Source organism: Mesoplodon bidens (genome assembly GCF_964165515.1).
Source record: "Mesoplodon bidens genome assembly, chromosome: 5".
NCBI classification, from domain to species: Eukaryota; Metazoa; Chordata; class Mammalia; order Artiodactyla; family Ziphiidae; genus Mesoplodon; species Mesoplodon bidens.
Window position 1 is genome coordinate 25916973 of NC_138161.1, and position 19961 is coordinate 25936933.

The window sequence follows — 19961 nt, forward strand, 5'->3', positions numbered from 1 at the left end:
AAACATACTCTGACCCAAAGCAGAGAAACTAAAAGAAGATGAGCCATTTCTAGAAAAGAAACTTTTTCTATGGTAATATATTTATGTGTGTGTGAATTCAGTTGACAACAGTGATACATTTCTTTAATCAAAACAGCAGTATTGAAAAATGAAACACTGTAAAAATAAATACAAGAACAGTCCATTTTTATCTAACACTTATGTAAAGGAAAAATATTTTGCACACTGTAAATTTCAATGCAATTTACACTACATTAACTCGATTACAACTTATGAAAGGTGAAAGAGACAAAAATAACTGCTTCCAATGCACATACTTCTCTGATGTGTTCATAGCAATTTAATCTGCATGGTCCATCCCATTTACTTGAAGTTTTGGTGCATCCTTTAGCAAAATAAGCATGTCCCACTCCATTATTAGCACAGCGTTATTTTATAAATGAAATAATAAACATATAAAAATTATTTTAATATTTGCCTCAAGGGGGAGCTTACAGTTCATCTTGTACATCCTTTGAGATTTCAAGCCATTCCAAGCTAATGTTCTGATGCCATTCCTTATACAGATCCCGAATTACAAAACTCTATTTTCTTTTCTGGAGCCAAGTCAATGAATTATTATACTTCCATGCCACTTTCTTTCCTGGTGCTTTTTGAAATCCACAGTGTGGACTGGTGTGGGCTAGTTTTTGTTCTTCCTTTACTGAAAAACAGAAGAAGTAATAAGTTCAATGTCTGAGACTGCTTATCAAACTAGACATGTCTTGGTCCAACTGGAGATATGTCAGACCCTTATTATGAAAGCACCTTTCTTCTCTCACCAGCATACTTTTTCATTCCTACAAAAAAATCTAGATTATTCCAGTATGTGAAGATGGTAATCAGTCTGTCTATCACACGTTGCAGAATTCCTTCAAAGAAAGAAATGAAGTCTTCCTAAACAAGCCTGAGTCATACAATTTTATATTACTTAACCGACTTCAATTTAACTGTGAATTTTTTACTAATAAATTACTATATCTAAATGATATGTTTTAGAGATTTGCACCCAATTAAGTAAGATCAATACAACTCTATCTATGAAGTCATCTAACATGAATGGAAAATATGCCAAGCAAAGTCTATGAAAAACATGAAAGTTTCCTAAATGGTTAAAACAAAAGGGTGGTTAAGTTATTAATGTGGCTTTTGTGTAGCATTAGTATTTCTTTTATTTAAGAGTTATTATGAGTTAAGGAAACAAGACTTCTTATTTTGAACATGACATGGAATGATAGAAGCCATCATGTGTACCAGATTGGAATTTAAACTTTCTGCAAGGCATTCAGATGACAATGGAGTTGAGTCTTTGATGAAGTTTCTCCTTGCTTTCCTGGAAGAAAGGAAAAGGGGAGGATCTAAGAGAGAATGAATTAAGCGCTAACAGCTTAATCTCAGAGGTAGTCTATGTTGATTTATTTTCTCACTCTGAGAATTTCAAACAAGTGAAAACTCCACAGGTCTTCAAAGTATAAAAACCTGGAAGACTTGAGAGTGAGCAGAATCTCCACAACAACACGCTATTTGGAAGAAGGAAAACGAACTTGAGAGAAAACTCCAAAAACTGGTACTTTAGTAACATTAATTTTAGAAATGAGAACGTCTACATAATTATTTTCAAATCCTTTTTTTCACACTGATTTGTTATTTACAGCTCTTCTGTAACAGGTTGGCTGGGTTATGGGGGATTTATATCAAATCCTTGCTCTACTTCATTGTTTTTCATAATCATAAATTTTCTTTCCATCTATAGCCTTAGGAATTAAGGGTAGAAATTAGATATTTACTATTGTCTTTATTCTGCATAAAATATTGAAAAATAATTTTAAGTGTGTTTTATATATATATGTGTGTGTGTGTGTGTGTGTGTGTGTGTGTGTGTATGAAAGTCAAGATGACAAAATATGTCACAATAGGTAGTATTAATTTTCCAGGCTTTATTTATCATTATTCAAAATGTCTTCTTTAAACAGCCAGTAAATCACAGGTTGGATTCTTTAAAAAATTTATGTGAACAATTTAGAGTTTATATCTATTTAATTTTTTTTCTGGGGCTTTTTTACTTAGCAATTCATTAGGGTTCATTTCAGGAAAAGAAGATGAAATAAAGTCAAAAGAGGAAAATGACTTATTTGCAGGTCCTTCACTGAAGAAAGCATTCTCTTAATCAGTTGTTATTTAAAACACTTTGACAAAGATGTCTAATTTATTCTAGCAAGCACACACTAATTAAAATCCACATCTTTTCCTTTTTCCTCTGATACATATTTATATTTCATACATTAATGTTTTAGTTTAATTGCCAAACTGACACATATGAAAAAATTTCACCTGTAACTCAAGGGTATGTGTAAACAGATATAAAAGAATACTCTCAAGAATCTTGCTGTTAAGACATATCACTTTATTTCAAGATGCCTACTAAAAAGTAACCCATTTTTACCGTTATACTATAGTTCCTATACTTAAAAGATCCTTTAGAAATAAAACAGAAGGCTGTGACTTGAAATTTTGAAAAGGTACTACAAAGTTCACTTACAAAACTCAAGTCTTTCATACAACTTGAGGTCAGGATTGAAAGCTTTATCATTAATGCTTATATTTAATAAAAAGAGACAGTGTACTATAGTTGCATATGTTGTGAGCTTATAAGCATTCACATTTCAGGTCCATCACACACATTAGCTATGAGACCCAAGGCAAACTGTGTGACTCATCTAAGCCACCATCTTCTCAACTGAAAAATAGAAACAGAAGGATACCTATTTCATATGGCTTGTGAGGATTAAATGAGATAATTCATAATCCTATAATCAAGGTATATTTTATTAGATTATGTATACTGGGTATGTACTGACAGACATGAAAACCAGAACTTTCTTAAGGCAACTTAAAAATATAATCTTATGCTAATTTTTTTTTTTTTTCAGTACGTGGACCTCTCACTGCTGTGGCCTCTCCCTTTGCAGAGCACAGGCTCCGGACGTGCAGGCTCAGTGGCCATGGCTCATGGGCCCAGCCGCTCCGCGGCCTGTGGGATCCTCCAGGACTGGGGCACGAACCCGTGTCCCCTGCATCAGCAGGCCTTCTCCCAAACACTGTGCCACCAGGGATGCCCTATGCTAAATTGTTAAAGAGTCCTGAAAACCTGTTTAAAGCTTTTCAAGTTGTCTCTGCATATATGAGTTATTTACCTTTTCTGCAGCATCTGGAAACAGCAGGTTCCGAAAGCAACCAGTATCAGTAAGAGCAATGGGATCGTTGGTATAACAACATAGATTAGATTGGGAATTATTCCTACAAAAATAAAACAGTCTTAACGTAAAGAGATAGTTGAGGCAGGATTCTGACATTAAAGTTGTATAAAAACTTTCCAAAAAGTTAAGGCAAAGTATAATTATTATCAATAAGATTCCAAGTAACGTTCTTCCCAGAATACTGAATAATCTAATGAAATAATATATTCATGTTTTATTAGAAATTAAAAACAAAATATACTGCATGGTTGCCATGCTCCACTTAAATGTCCATATTTCCAAAACTATTATTAAATCTTCAATTAAGATAGGGACTGGTTTTCACAACATATTAATAATCTTAGTTATCTCGCTTCATTAATCCTTCTCAGTTATTACTTTGAGAAACAAGTACTGATTATTAAAGGATAATCATGATTAAAATAATTGTTGATTTATTGGATATGTAATTATACTAACTAATAAGCCCAGTGCCATGATGATATGCATGACTCTCTGAGATTAAACGAAAATATGTAAATATTAAATGATGATAGAGTCACAACCTAGAGACATAAGACTACAGAGGCATAAACACTTGATCTTCATTAAATTCTAAAATGAATCATCTTTTAATCCTGTTCTATCACATTTGATAATGTTAGGTATTCTTTGTAAAATAAAAAAGTGCCACACTGATGTCCCATACAGCTTTAAATGACTTTATTAAACAATTGTTCAATGTCATAGGAGGGTAAATATTCCTAATGTAATTATTTACTGATCTATTTAATTAGATTTACATGTTCTGAATGGTTTTAAAATCAGACACCTGAAAGTGAAAAGCGCTAAAGTTTAATATCATGTCCATACAAGAAAAGCAAATTGGAAAACTATGCATTGAGCTAGCAAATTGAAAGCCATCATCATAATTAATCTAAATAATTCTGGTCAAAGTGGACAGGACTTAGATCAAACTCTCCATTTAACTGCACATCATTTCCTTTGTTAAGAGAAGAAAAATTAACTGAGGTCCAGTGATGGGGTATTTTGGAGATAATCTGCGGTTTTCATCCACTCTTGAGCCTGTTAAGGTGACTGCAAGCATTTTAAGTATTCAAGACACATTTCCTTTCCTTTTCAAAAGACCATCATGATCCTTTACATATAAGAGTAAAGAAAAAAGAAAGTATTTCCTACTCTTTCATGGATTTTGCATCACCTGTGGAAAGATTTTGAGACTTTGGGTCCTTGGCTCAATCTTTATAAAGTAACTAGTATAAATAAATATTCCTGTCCAATTGGCATAGGGCCATGCTAAAACAAGCCCCTAAAGGATCCTAAGAGCAGTTTTTGACTAACATGAGATTTGCACTGGGATTGCATTTTGTGTCTTTTGCAGACAGTGGTGTGCTGGAGACACGGAGCTGAAAGCTCATTAGATGCCTACTACCCAACCTGCTCTTCAGTGATGTCACTTGGTAGCTTGAAACTGACCAGGGTGGGAGTATCCACACCACAGAAAACTCAAAGTCTACAAATAAGGCTTTTTTAAGTCCAGCCTACCCCAGCCAATCCCTAAACATTTAACAGTACCCAACTGTTTACAGGCCACTGAATGCACCCATTTACATCATAACACCTACATACTGGGGAAGATCCTTGTGGATCCACGTTTTGGTGTAGGATATACTTAGTTTAGTACTAGATACATCCACTTAAGTGAAAATAGAAAGAAAACAAAATAGTTTTTTCTATTCAAGAACTAGCTTAGCATCATTTGTTCTAACCTAGTCCTAAAGTAAATTTCCATAGGTCTATATTTAGTGCACTATTTCACAAAGCAACAAGAAAAGTTGGGACCAATGCGAAGCAAAGTGTAAAAGTATATTTTCTTCTCTTGATAGGTGATTTAGAGACATTTGAACTAATTACCTGCCTCAGTAACAACCACGTTTTGATGAGTGTCTCCAGGTTGATTTGTAAAATAAGTCTTTTCTACCGGAGCTGTTGGATTAATCTCTGTAAATAATAAGTACAGTTGTCATACATAATGATAAACAAGACAAATACAAATTCAGATGAAAATAAAAGTTTATTATAAAACAAAATAAACATTGATTTCTGAAAAACTTCCAGCTAATTCTATTCTGAATTTAAATTTATATGAAATGATCTAACTATAAATTCAACATTTAATTATCTCTGAATAAAGATCTGGTGAGTCTTTGCAACTTGGATCTACTGGGTGAACCCCTGTAACCCCAAACTTCATTTAGCAATCCAGAGCATCTATTCTGATGATAACCTACTACAGGTAATAATGACAAAATAGGTACAGTAGGTACAAAAGTAGGAAAAGATAGTCAAGAATTGGTGAGCATAGCATGAGACACTAACTGCAATTCAAAGACCAGCAGGATTATTTCTATACTATTATTGGTGTATAATTTAGATTTCTCCTCGCAATAATAAGCAGCAGATAACTGCATATGGACTGCACCTGGAATTGATGATTCAAGTAAAAATGTCCTAAAGCACATTTCTGTCCCCTACAAAAAATGTCACCTTAGATTTGCTTTCCAATAGTGTCTACTTCTTTAAAAAATAATCATAAATTAAGGCTTGCAAGCTGTTTCTTTCCCTGGTTTTATGAGGCAAGATTTCTTCAATTTTCACACACTTGAAAACTGTTGAAATTTCTTACAATGATCTGGTACAGCTCTCTTGCCTAATTTTTTTCCCCCTAGGGCACTATTCATTAAATTAATAGTTCAGAGAAAATAAATTGAATTACTAAGAAAATAACCTGTAAATTTGTTTTCATTTGTTCCAAAAATATAATTCTCTGTTTATTTTTGTCAATTAATGGAAAAGAAAAAAACACATGCGGCATCTTACATTAGTTTTAGAATATTAAACCATTTTAATGTCATGTTTACTCTAATTTGGCCACATAGTCTCTATTCATTAGAAGCTTAATCATACACCATCCTATAATAATATTTATTATTCTTATACACGTATATTACACTGATACTTTGCCCAACACAGTCCTATCCTACACAGAATTTAGGCACTCTATGCCCCTAGGTGCTCAACTGGTATTTGCTGAACAAATAATACAGATATTATGCAATTTATCAACATAGAACTGGTTATCTTTAAAATATTTTAACAAACTTTAATGCAACTGCTGATTAAGTAACAAAATTTTAGAAACATAATCTCCTACATACTATTTTTAATGTCTAAGAGCAAGAGTACTTAATGTAATTTTAATAAATATAAAAATCAGATTCAGAAGTATCCCCTTAAAATGTCTTTGGATAACATTGATAGATCCAAAGAATAGATATTCAACTCACAGAACAGTAACCAAAAAAATAGGTGGAGAAGAGAGTGAGAAAACTCAGAAGTGAATTATTCAGTTTCTGTATAGCTATATTAATTTTTTTCCACTTTGGATATCAGTAGCCATGCTATTAGACAGCATGCAGGAACAGAAGCAGGAGACTAAGTTCCTTTTGGTACTTAGTTCCTTTGGTATTTTTGGTATAGTTGGAGAAAAAAGTTCAAAATAATCAGTGTTATAATCTGTAAATTGTAATTAGTCTCACTACTTGATCCTCCAATCCCTTCACCACTAAGAAGTTAACTACTTACCATCAAGAAAGCATTGACTATATAAGCAAGGAATTTAATCAAACCAACATCCTTCATAAATAAGACACTAAGCTCAAAGAAAGAAGGTTAACTACATAGAAAATACATAAAAATGAAAAGATTTAAAGTAAAGCAAAGTAGAAAAATTCTGTACATTAATAATTCTAAGTACTTTTACACTGTAGAAGTGTACATGTGCTTCAAAAACAAAAAAATACATGAAAGAATCTTGTTAAAAAACTATAGGTATTTGAAGATTTAGGTAGAATATAGAAGATATATGAAAAACTGATTTTATGTCTAAAATGCTCTTCCATGAGTAATATAAACCTAGACTACCTAATACCAAACAAGAGGATTCTGGGGAATAGTGACCTGAATAATGTGGTAAATATAATATAAAATAAAATAAAATACAAAGGGTCACCTAAAAGCTCAAAGAATGAAGATAATATTGTATTAAGAAAATGCTGTAATGTACTGTTTCATTTAATAGTTTCAAGCACACAGTGTCACAAATTTAAAATATCAAAGAATTTCAACTTCATATTTTTCTAGGAAAAATATTAAGACAAAGAACCTAAGTGTGTAACAGATATAGATTTGCAAAGGCTTCTAGGAGGACAATGATGCATTTAGGAGCCTAGAGTTTTAAAGACTAAACTCACCAGGGATAAAGAAAGTAGGCTAATATACTCAAGAACAGGATAAATATAAGAGAAGCATAAATCTAATCCAAATAATCCCTTGCACTTTACAGTCTTATGAGAAAAAGAAGACTCATGTAATTTCAACAGAATAATGGAAATAGCAGTACTTGATTGTAATTGCCTTCCACGAACACATGTTATGAGGTCAAGCAGCCAGCCCTTGGAAGAGTTCAAATGAAACTTCCAAACACTGAGAAGAGGAAAACAGAAAAAAAAAAAAAAAAAAACAAATCCTCATAGCCTAAATATCTAATTTGACTTTCTTTGAGGATTAAAACGATGAGTTTACATCGTTCTGATTAGTCTCTCTTTTGGTCAGATATCAATTCAGTTGAGTTGTTCTAGTCAAAGTAACTCAAATTTACTATTTCAGCAGGAAACCGCACTAGTGTAGCTCAGGTCAGTGCGGTCTTCCCACGTGCTCCATACGGCAAGAAGTTGGAGACGTCAAACAAAAGCGAACTGCCGAGGCATATTCCAAAGAATGAGGATCACGCGGAGAACGCGGCACATGCCCCTACTTTTCTGCGCCGTGGTTCTCTCACTTTCTTTCACTGAGGAGCACAAACCAAGTATCACGTCATGAAATGATAAGCTAATGTCCCAGGAGAATGCTGCTTGCTTCCCTTAAATTCACCAGAAAATCTCAAGAACTACTGATCAGATGTGTAAACCTACAGGTGCTTTGGTGTCTTACACCTATTTCACACACACTATACTAAATTTCGAAATATTTTTAAATAGATATTTATTCTTCATAAAATCTGTTTACAAAAACACAGTTTGGCCTTAATATTAGAAATAATTATTTTCTCTTAAAAAATCCCTCTGGATGTTTTCTAGTTGCTCCCTTCTATTGAACTCATAGGGCAGTTTTCTTTATAGCCTAGTGTGCTTCAATACTTTGTCATCAAACTGCAAAGTAATTCTGTGTTTCACAGCAGAAAAACAAAATGAGCCCAAGGTAGTGAAGGTTAAAGATAAAACTTAATATAAGCAAATATGCACAAAATCTGCTCCTACGGACATACAATGCTTCCTACCTGGTTCATACTTGCAGATGTAATTGTGCTTCATGTTGCACCTGTCGTCATTCCACTGGTAAAGGTAGGGACCCCCAAGGCCAGGATTGGCTGTTGGCTGATGATACATCACAACACACTTTTCACTTCCACAGGAAGGTTCATCAGTATACCAGTTTCTGCCAAGTACAGAGCAGCAGGAACACTTCTCAGTGACTTCGCCTGTTCTATTCTGACATCCTCTACAGATAACAGAAATCTCCCTTTGTCCTCTGCCCTCTGAGTAGCCCCCTTTGCGTCCTCAGGATCCCTACTCACCGGTACTGGGAACTGCTTCCATCGGACCACTGGTAGAGATCTGGGCAGGCACCAGATGTTTGCCCCTCTCCATTTCTCCAAAGCCCTATCCAGAAATCACCATCAGAAATCCCGGTTCCTGGCTTTGTCAGGTTTTGCAACATGCTCTCTATTAACTTCTGTTCTGCTTCATTCTCAAGGCTGAGAAGGACTCCCCCTTCACTCTCACAAGCCAGGCGTGCCTCCTGAAAGCTCACTCGGCTGGATAGTTCATGGAAGTAGGCCATCTTGTAGCAGGGATGTTTGAAGTCAGCAAAACATACCTTTTGGCCTGAACAAAAAAGATGCCCATGTATTGATTATCTGAACTATAGTCATAATGCTACTTACTACAAATTAAAATGAAAGAACCAATCAAAACAGAAACAATCTGCCAAGAATGCTTCTCCCATTGAACCATTGCACAAAGTTTATTTTCTAGATTCTTATTTCAATTTACAAAAGCAAATTGATTCCCTAATAAACTTGTAACATAAACTTTTAAACACAGTATATCATGGAAATTTTTGTAAAGGGAAGTCATAATTCTCCTGGCTTAGATTTTGTAAACTGACAGCATAGCGAGTGAAAGTAGCTAAAAAAAAATGTCAGGTATACACAGTAAAGGAAGCTAAAAGGTCAAAATTATGAAATAAGAATCATAATTCATAAAGGAATTATTAAAAACAAGTAAAAAAAGCAAATTTACATAAGGTATCATGAAGTGAATACATTTAAATAATTGAAATTTAAATAAAGTGACAAATTTAAGGTGTAAATATTTGTTTTTATTGTATATATCAGAGAGTAAATACATTAAAATTGAAAGTTAATAGAAGTCAGAATGAAGGTAACGCTAATAATAAACAATTTATTGGGGACTTCCCTGGTGGCACAGTGGTTAAGAATCTGCCTGCCAATGCTGGGACACGGGTTCGAGCCCTGGTCCAGGAAGATCCCATGTGCCACAACTACTGAGGCCACATGCCACAACTACTGAAGCCCATGTGCCTAGAGCCCATGCTCCATAACAATAGAAGCCACCACAATGAGAAGCCCGTGCACTGCAATGAAAAGCCCTCAATCGCAGCAACTAGAAAAAGACCATGCACAGCAATGAAGACCCAACACAGCCAAAAATAAATAAATTTTTAAAAAATTATTAATATAGTATTGTATTAGAAGTGACAGGTTAACCTCCTAGAGTACTTATAGAATACTCAGAATTTGGAGGTGAAATTGAAAATGTAATTTTTATTTTCACTGGTATTTTAAAGATTTTTTATAAGTTACAGCACTCAGTTTAACCATCTATCCTGATATTTATTAATGATTTTAGAAGTCACAATATAGAGAATATAAACTTGTGTCAAGATATTAAACGGAACCACAAGTGAAGCTTAAAATACTTCTTGAGACCTCTTAATGAAATATCACCTTTTATTATCAAACTTCATTGCTGTGACATCATTATACTTCTGCTCAAACTACATCAGTAAAGACTTAAATACATAGGCAATGAAAGTTTGACTTAAAAGAGCTCTTAAAATTGAATTTCACATACCTCTAGGAATTGAGCACAATGAATATTCCTAATTACTTAGTGACATACAAATATGAATGATCATATTGGGTCATAATACAACCATATATATAACAGGGATATTACAGTGTACAGGATTTAGCAGTGGAATTCCTATTGGTCTACTGCTTACACCTGCCTCTTTTTACCACCAAATACGTATGCCAAGATTACAGACGCAATCTCCAGAACAGTCACGCTGTTTTGTTTTGTTTTTCATTAGCTTCCTTGGTTCACCTCTGATCTCTGCTGTCAACTTTAAAAACTGCCATGGATCCCTCTCTGTCACTATTCCTTAACCCCAGCCTGCTGTCCACAGCTTTCACTACCCTTTTAGTCCCTCTGATTTCAGCTTGAGGTTTGACCTTGGAAAATAGACTATATAGTATTTTATGTAAAATTAAGGCAAATTACTTCATGCTAAGAAATCAAGGCATAGGTTCACTGCTTACAATTCTTGTTGGGATTGAAGGCTTTTTTCACTATGTATTTAATTTTGTAGCCGATCAAGAAAATTTGACAGTAGTGGAGGGCTGGGGGGGTGTATTATATTTAAACATTGGCAAAACAAAGTAAAGCATTCAAGCTTTGTACTCTTAATTACAGTACATCACACTGAGCCAGTGTCGGTATCACAACCATTCTCCCTCAGAATCAGCAATTAATGACCGGTGATGACACTTAGAGGCAGGAGGGAGAGGCAGGAGGGAGAAAAATCAGTGGAAAGCCATTAACCTCACAACAGTGTTTGAGTAATAGGCATTCAATAAGTTGACACTGCTGAGAACAGCCAACTAATAACATAGCAGTTCCAGCAATACAAGCAAGACAGCCAGTTGTCCTCTTTGTCTCATTAACTGTGGTCTGGACCCAGGAGCAACACACTGAATAATAAGAACAAATTAAGAGACTGCCCCAACTAATTGTTAATGAAAAATAACAGGCTCTTATGAATGACCATGGGGAAACTGGAATTAAAGTGACATCAAGAGGACAAATCAGTCTGAAACAAATAATCCTCGAGATATGACCATGGAAGTCCAAATGGTTGATCCTAATACAATTATTATTTTTTTTTAATTTCTCCTAATTATTAGGGTTTGTGATGTCTTCATTGTTTAAAACGGTTGTTCCTGGAAATACTCTAGCAATGCCATTAAGCCTAGTGATTTTTATGCCTGTATTTTTAAAGCAAGTTCTGTTTCCATTTTTATCTTCTACATCTTTTTCATATTTCTAAGTCTCAAAATATATCTGGATTACATTCCCTTGAGTTTTCAGTTTGTTCAGTTTTTTACTCCAAGAACTCTTAGACTTCAATTTGATTCCAGCACTTGTGAAATATTAAGTTGTCCAATGAGATTGTTTTGCAAGAAAACAGAAAGAAGCCAAATTAAAAAAAAAAAAACAGATTAGCCAGAAGTTTTAATGAGTAAAAATTATTTATGTAACAAAGCCAGCACAAGTTCGGAAAATGCCTAGGTATGACATATATGCTAAAAGTGTCTTCTCATTATCTTTGAAGTACTGAAAAACAAATGCAGCAGAGATTTATTATTTATGGTGAGAATAGAAGAATGATGATGAAAATTACCTTATTTATAAAATTAAAACAGCTCTTCTAATTAAATACATAAGCGAGCTTTAAGTGGCTTGTAGAAATTCCTAATACCACTATTAGGTACTAGGAATGTCAATCTGTAGATAAATGTTAGTCTGTAGAGAAATAATAATAACAATAATAATTAAAGAAAAATCTATACACAGGGATTATATTTTAAATAATTAAGAACTGATACTGCACAAGCCCTGGATCATAGCCAGCCTTGGCACTCTCTATGCTGGGCATCCTCTCTTTGGCTGTGGATGATGGAGTGGTCCAGAGGTCTTAGATGAGGGGATGCAGACTGTGGTGGCTGCATAGCAGGGGGAATCTCAGAGGATCAGGACAGTGGCCAATTACCAACTACAGACAGATATTAACTCCAAAGTGCATTAATTGAATATCAGCTGTGTCCACAAATTTTAAACTGAAAAGTCACTAGCAGTTCAGATCTAGCAAAGCGGTTTTAAGGAAATTATAGATACACTGTAGTTTTTATAGTATCTATATATAAAATCAGTTAAAGCTGACACTGGGAATTTCTTCATATTCAATTCTCTTTTACTACTGATTTCCACCTTATGGTGCAAATTTGGTCCAAGTTGCAGCAAAATCAGCAGAAGCAGCAGCTACTGAACTGCTCACCACTATTTCAGCTGATCACACTTGGCTGGAATAGCAGTGGAACTCCCAACAGCTGGGAAACAAATGTCGTCCTAATTCCCAGAAAAGTCCCATTAATATGGATCTTCTCGAAGCAACTTTCCCACTTCAGTAAAGGCTAATCTTCTTAGGGAACCCTTATAATTAGCTCCTTTCTCATTCTGTGAGATCACATGGAGAATTTCCTTTTCTCTTACTTTTAAATATTATATTCAGATAAAATCCTCCATCGACTTTTTTTTTCTTTTTTTTTTGAGGTACGTGGGCCTCTCACTGTTGTGGCCTCTCACATTGCGGAGCACAGGCTCCAGACACGCAGGTTCAGCGGCCATGGCTCACGGACCCAGCCACTCCACGCCATGTGGGATCCTCCCGGACCAGGGCACGAACCCGTGTCCCCTACATCGGAAGGCAGACTCTCAACCACTGCGCCACCAGGGAAGACCCTATCGACTATTTTGACCAGTAGAAAGCTAGTCTTCCATCTACTACATCTAATCTTCCATCTACTATCCTACCACCCATAAAATATTCAGATAAATATTCAGATAACCATATAGTAGTTTTTATCACACTAAGGCTACCGTGATACTGTCTAACAATAATTTACTAAATGTTACCTAACACCTGTAGTGGGAAACCTCCCTTGATTGTTGGCTTATGTGCAAGAAAGACCTTTCACCCAGGATTCTACACCTCCTGGTTTCATACATACACACACACATGCACACACGCACACTCACACACAACTACATACATACACATGCACTTTAATTTAGAGATAATTTTCAGTATCGCCTACTAAAATAAACATTCCTATCATTATCACAGCTAAGATTCTGCTACTATTTCCACGCATAGATCATTCTGTCCTTTTTCTCAGTCATGAAAATTCCTTTAGAGCTAAATATTGGCAGAGTTTTCAACGCTTTTAGCAACAATGTAAAAGCAGGGCCAAACTCATAAAGTCATGGCAGTTTACTTTTTTCTTCCTGAATAGAAAGGATCTGTGACTTGGTTTTGTTTTGCTTATAGTTATCAATTTTCTGGAAGTTGAGTCTTCATTTAGTTATGAAAGTAAGAACATTTTTTTTATACCTCACACCATAATCATATATTGTCAACATTAAATAAGCATTGAATTTATATATTTTTCAGTAAAAACATGGAAGATTTATTATGAATTCCTGTTGTTCAGTTATGATCTACCTTTAGTTGCCAAGAAAAAAACAAGTTGTACAAAAGAGGACTTACATGATAAATCTTCCCCAAAGCAGACTGACCAGACTTTGGACATTTAACTAGAATACCACAGAATAATTTGTTTTTCATAATTCTTTCTTACTCTACTCAAAATCAAAGGAATCAATATGCTGCATCTACAACATACAATGTGACATGACCTCCAATAGTAAAACTTTCAAACTAAAAAAGGGAATGCTCTCAATCATAAGTATTCTGCTTTCAGTGTTCAATATTACACCTACTTTTTAAGACTTTTTCATTATAAAAATGTTTTGTTATAATAAATTTTATTTTTGCAGGAGATTTTATAAAGCAATTAATTGCATAGCACACTATTAAGATTGTGCTGGAATCCGTTTTCCTATATTGATAAACAACCAAAACTGTAGTCTTGGTCATTGTTTGCATGATGGTGGCATCTGCAAGCCCTACATCTCCACCTGGGAAATATCACAAACTTTCTGAGAAGGGGATGAAATTTATTTTTTTAATCCAGTATTTGAAATCAAGATCTAGATAATAAATTGTAAACCAAGTAGATAAATTGTAAACTGCGTGAGTGAAGAATTCAAGCATTCAATCACTAAGAGCTGGCTTGGAATCCCAGAACTGTACTGGAACTGTGGGGACGTTGGGGACATTATTTAAACCTTCCTGACTTCAGTTTTCTCACCTAAAAAGTGAGAGTGGTTAGGAGTTTTAAAGAAATAATGACAATAATAATAGCCTGACAGGGGACTTCCCTGATTGTCCAGTGGTTAAGACTCCGGGCTTCCACTTCAGGGGGCACGGGTTCAATCCCTGGTCAGGGAACTAAGTCCCACATGCCATGCAGCATGGCCAAAAAAAAAGAAGAAAAAAAAAAAAAAGCCTGACATTTATCAATAGTTTAGTGTGCAGGGCCTCACTGCTAGCACAATCCACACCTTTGGTTAAATTAGGAAAGATGATCTCTCCTGGTGATACAGGCTGCTCAGTTTGAAAAAGTTATGCTCTCCTCCACGTTGCCTCAGCTGCAGGCACGGGGACTGCCGCGTTGAGCGCCCTCTCACAACCTCCTGGCCGGCAGCTGTGTCCATGAAACAACCTGTACTACTGTGTCTGAACCCCTTTAACCCTGCAACAACTCTGTGATGAAGGTGCTTTCATCCCATTTTAAAAATGAGGCAAGGGAGGCATAGAAAAGTTAAATAATTTGCCCAACTCACATGACTCATAAACGGTAAAGGGTTTAGAACCAAGCAGACTGGCTCCACAGTTCATACATGTCCCCAGATTTCTATGCTGCCTCCATGGAGGTCTCAGATATATTTTTCTAAGGTGAAGAATTTCATGAATAAAGGGATTGATTAATATATACATTATTACTATGACCTATGTTACCATGTTCAGCATTGGTCTGTTATTGATACCGGATCGCTAACATATACTAGGGGTTGTACATTGAGGGTTTGTTTCTAAGCAGAATGTAGAGTTTCTTTTACTGAACATTTAGACACAGGATCCATATTGGAACATCTATCTCAGATTTTCAGACCCTTTATGTCCTTAGTGATTTTTTTTTTTTTTTTTGCGGTACAGGGGCCTCTCACTGTTGTGGCCTCTCCCGTTGTGGAGCACAGGCTCCGGACGCGCAGGCTCAGCAGTCATGGCTCACGGGCTTAGCCGCTCTTTGGCATGTGGGATCTTCCCGGACCGGGGCACGAACCCGTGTCCCCTGCATCGGCAGGCGGACTCTCAACCACTGCGCCACCAGGGAAGCCCCCTTAATGATTTTTTTATCTAGCCCTTCTATTTTCCAAGTAAAACAAACAAGGTCCAAACTGAACTTTTTCCCAATCACAAGGAGTATAACTTTAGTCAAATTGTCAGGCTGTGTTACATTATCAGTAATATGTTAAAACAGTGAAAGAAACAATCTTGTGTACATCCGTCCACCTGTGTGCAAAGTACTTAACAGAAGAGAGAGGGTTGGAGAAAGTAAAACTGCTAGTGAGACCATCAGCTGAATTTCCACTTTGGACACATTTATACAACACTGTCCACTTTCTAATGTTAATGTAACAGATATTGCCATCTTCCAGAAAAAGAATTACAAAAACAAAACCATAAAATGATGAAAAATAGCCGTTAAGGATTAATGGCTATGGTGAATGTGTAGTTTATTACATGACTGGTAATAAGATTAATTTGTTCCTTTCTTGCCCAAGAGATACTTAAAGTAATTGCATCTCTGAAAACTGCACTGTCATCACTTTATGCTTTTGATGATGTCATGGAAAATAGTACCATAGGCTGGAATACGCTCAGCAGTTTTTTCTTTTTAATTTTAAAAAGTTTTTGTGTCTCCCTTGCTATCATATTGATCTAGGTTACTGGTCACCACCCATGATTTTGCAATATTTGGTGGCATTTGCATGATCAAAACGGAAGTCTCTAAATTGCTCAGTCTTCTAAATAAAATGTTTGCCAATTTAAATAACTTCAAATTAATACATATTAAACTCTTCTGCAGAAATGTGGAGGCACCATGAAATACACTTAATGCTTTTTGCAGCATAAACAGGTTGATGGATCACTGCTGTGTGCACTAAAAAGAGAAAGTAAAAACAAACACACACACATTACTTCAAAACACGTCAAATGCTTAAGAATATGCATGTGCCCTTCAAACATATCCTCCCATCTCAGAGACCTGAATTTTGAACACTTCTTTTTCATATGTATCCCTATACCCAAAAGTAAAATCCTCTTACCTTTGTTCTAAAGAAGGTGTCATTACACACCAGTCACTTCACAGATTTAAATGCTGGCAGACCCCAGAGATATCCTCTACACATCTGTGTGTACAACAAATCAGTACAGGTCCAAGACCTTAAAAGTAGTTCCCAAGTTAGAATCACAAATTCACTAAAAAATCTTTGATCATTATCCTTATAGTTTATATTTTTATTGTATATCTATGAATCAAAATAAGCATAGCCAGTAATCTACACAAATACTTTTCTATTACTGCTAGCTGCTATTAAATCTTATGGGGCAGATTATGATGATGTTTGAAATGTTATTTCTCATTTAAATATTTTCACTTCATTTATAAATAATGCTCTCGACTTTAAAAAGTGTGGTGTATTTGAAAGTATCAGAAAGTATCTTATTGAATAAAGTACTAAAATGAGAATTGCTATAAAGCATTATTTTGTGAGTTCCTGTCTTTTTTTCTGCAGTAATTATTTTGATACACTGAATAGAAATTATAAATGGTTGTGCTGATATTCCATAATTAGAAAATGTATTCCATATATCGTAAGTATGCTCCTAATAATGGCCCCAAAGAGTTTGTTTCACTTGACAGACAGCTGAGTAGAATTTTGGTAAATCGCCCCTAATGGCATGAAAAAGTTTATGTACTTCTCAAAGCTTAACATCAACCAGGGAGACATTAGACCTACTTCTTCCAAAATGTCAGGCTTTAAACTCCTCTGTACTCATGCCATTATGGCTGAAATACATATTGTAAAAAATTAGTCTTCAAAGGATAAAATCACAAATCAAGTTCTAATGGTTAGATTTCAATGTGAGTTTGTAAGGCCAAAGACAATTAAATTATTCATAAGAAAAACATAACTGTTTTAATATCAAGTAAACATCATCATTTATGTTAAATCAAATAGATCATGTTCAGTTAATTAGAAATTTTCCAGATGGCACTTACAAGATGCCTATAAATACTTAATAGGAAAACAGAGGAAAAGGTTTGCAGCAATTTATGCAATAATAGAACACAAAATAAACTTTTCATCAACAATTTTTTCAAGTTCTTTCTTTTTTTTTAACTTTATGTATTCTTTTTCTCCCTTTGCAAAGTTTAAGACATACAATAAGAATATACCTAGTGGATACTATTTAAGTCAACGAAGTGTTTCTATGTGTTTAAGAAACACCTTATGCTCAAAGTCTGATCTCTGCTGTTAATTCATTTGCAAGAATAAATCTGACAGAGACAAGGGCAGTCAGATATGTAATTTACACATTCAGATGAGTTTTATGGTGAACTTATTTTTAAGCTAAAATAGGGGGAATGGGATCTAATGCTATGGCTTTTGTAACCTCCTTGTTTGATACTGTAAAGTTTTCATTTTATAAATGAAGGATAATAACAGCCTGAAAAAAATGTAAGCAACACGCACTTCCAAGTGACATTTCACAATGTATTTAATTCCAGTGTCTCCTGAGGGCCAGAAAGTTAGTGGAGAGTGATTGATGACCAGACATTGAAGGATTCTATTCAGAAGATGTAGAACATCACATTGCTGAGGGAAGATCAGCAACGATTAAGCTTAATATGCCAGTTTCTAAAGGTCTAGTTTCACTACTGATTAAGTTACTGTTAGTTGTCATCTACCTCTACCTCTAGTGACACCTGTTACACAGATGCACAGAACGTGAAAAGGAACTCAGGCTTTTTACATTAAAAAACTTCCCACACTTAAAACACATGCCCACATACATTCAACAAATATTTATTGCAACACTTTAATTAGCATCACAAGAGATTTCAATAAGGATAGCCATGTTCAATTCTCCTGTAAGGTCTATTCATTCATCCTAGGCTTTTGAGAATCTTTATGTTTTTTAAGAGACCTTCCCCAAAAGTAAGGGAGAATGAATGCGACACGAATTGCTCAACAATAGGACAATGAAAGTGGAAGGAAAAGAAAAATCAAAGCCAGCTCCGGGAAGCTTGCCAATTCCGATCCATTTCCCTTGCACTGACTCGACCGACCTAATTGGGCACCTACTGTGTGCACAAACCTGCATTAATGACCATGTTCACCTCAACCCAACTCGAGCAGACTTCATGTTCTGAGAAATCCCCGACTTGGAATGAGGTGTGTAAGGGCGTCCTCACACAACGACCAGTCCCCTGGTCTTTGTCAGCCCTCGTGAGAACAAAGGCTGCATGCCCCCTGGGTCTGTGAGCCCCGCACAGCGAACAGGTCTGGTCTCCGGAATCATCTGAGTGAACCCTGTGCGGGCGAGGACTGAAGTCGAGCCAGGACGACAGGGGGTGGCATTTCTGCAGCGGTTCCTCTGTCTCTGGGCTCCCTCTGCCTACGCCGTACCCCACCCCTTCTACAGGTACCAGCCCTGCCCTGCGGCCAACTCTCTTACAAAGAAAGTCGACATTAGTCCTAGACAGCGCTGTACTGCTCAGGATGAAGCGGGGCTCGCTTCGCAGCTACTGAACCTGGCGCTTCCAAAATAGTTAAACTTTTCTGTGTGTTTAGGGAGGCTGGGGAGAAAGCAAAATACAATCAATTCCCCCCCGCCTCCTTCGGCCCCCTACCTACCCCGCACGGGTTTCCAACCCCTTGGAGAGCCTCCACCCCAGGACAGGCCGGCCCGCACCGCCCTCGCGCCCCGCCGCCCCCTCTCCCGGCTCGTGCGCTCGGCGGACGACCCCGGACTCACCGCTGACCACCCGGCGGCAGAAGGCCCCGTGACCGCAGAGCAGTGCGGCGCCCAGCAACAGCGAGACCACGCGGCTCATCGCGGCGCGGCGCGGCGGCGGCGGCGGCTGCGGCGGCAGCAGGTGTGGCGTGGAGCGAAGGGGTCTCTGCCCGCCGCGCAGCCGGGGCTCTAACCCCGCTGCCTCCCTGCCTCCCCGCGGGGCCCTACTCCGGCCGCCCGAACCCGGCTGCCCGGCCCCCTGCACGCATCGCCTCTGGCCAGACCTGGCGCCGGGCGCGCTGGTGCCGCGCGCGACTGTGCCCGGCTAGAGCGCACGACCCTGCGGGTGCGCGTCTCGGGAGAGGCAACAGAAGTTAGGGGGTCCCGTGTCTATCCCAGAGGTGA

The 19961-nt window shown here is 36.7% G+C and overlaps 1 protein-coding gene across 2 annotated transcripts; it reads right to left on the reverse strand.

The window, feature by feature from the left end:
• Window positions 1-520: 520 nt before the first annotated feature.
• On the reverse strand, window positions 521-19892 carry CHODL (chondrolectin). Of its 2 annotated transcripts, none has more exons than XM_081235193.1 (6): window positions 19578-19892; window positions 8992-9301; window positions 8695-8852; window positions 5211-5282; window positions 3234-3336; window positions 521-703 (listed from the first exon to the last, which is right to left on the reverse strand). In XM_081235193.1, exons 1-6 carry the CDS (start codon window positions 19654-19656, stop codon window positions 619-621), a joined length of 807 nt encoding a protein of 268 aa, XP_081091319.1. In that variant the 5' UTR covers window positions 19657-19892; the 3' UTR covers window positions 521-618. The 2 variants fall into 2 exon arrangements, with proteins under 2 accessions (XP_081091319.1, XP_081091318.1); XM_081235192.1 differs by having other exon boundaries at window positions 5211-5297.
• Window positions 19893-19961: the final 69 nt, after the last annotated feature.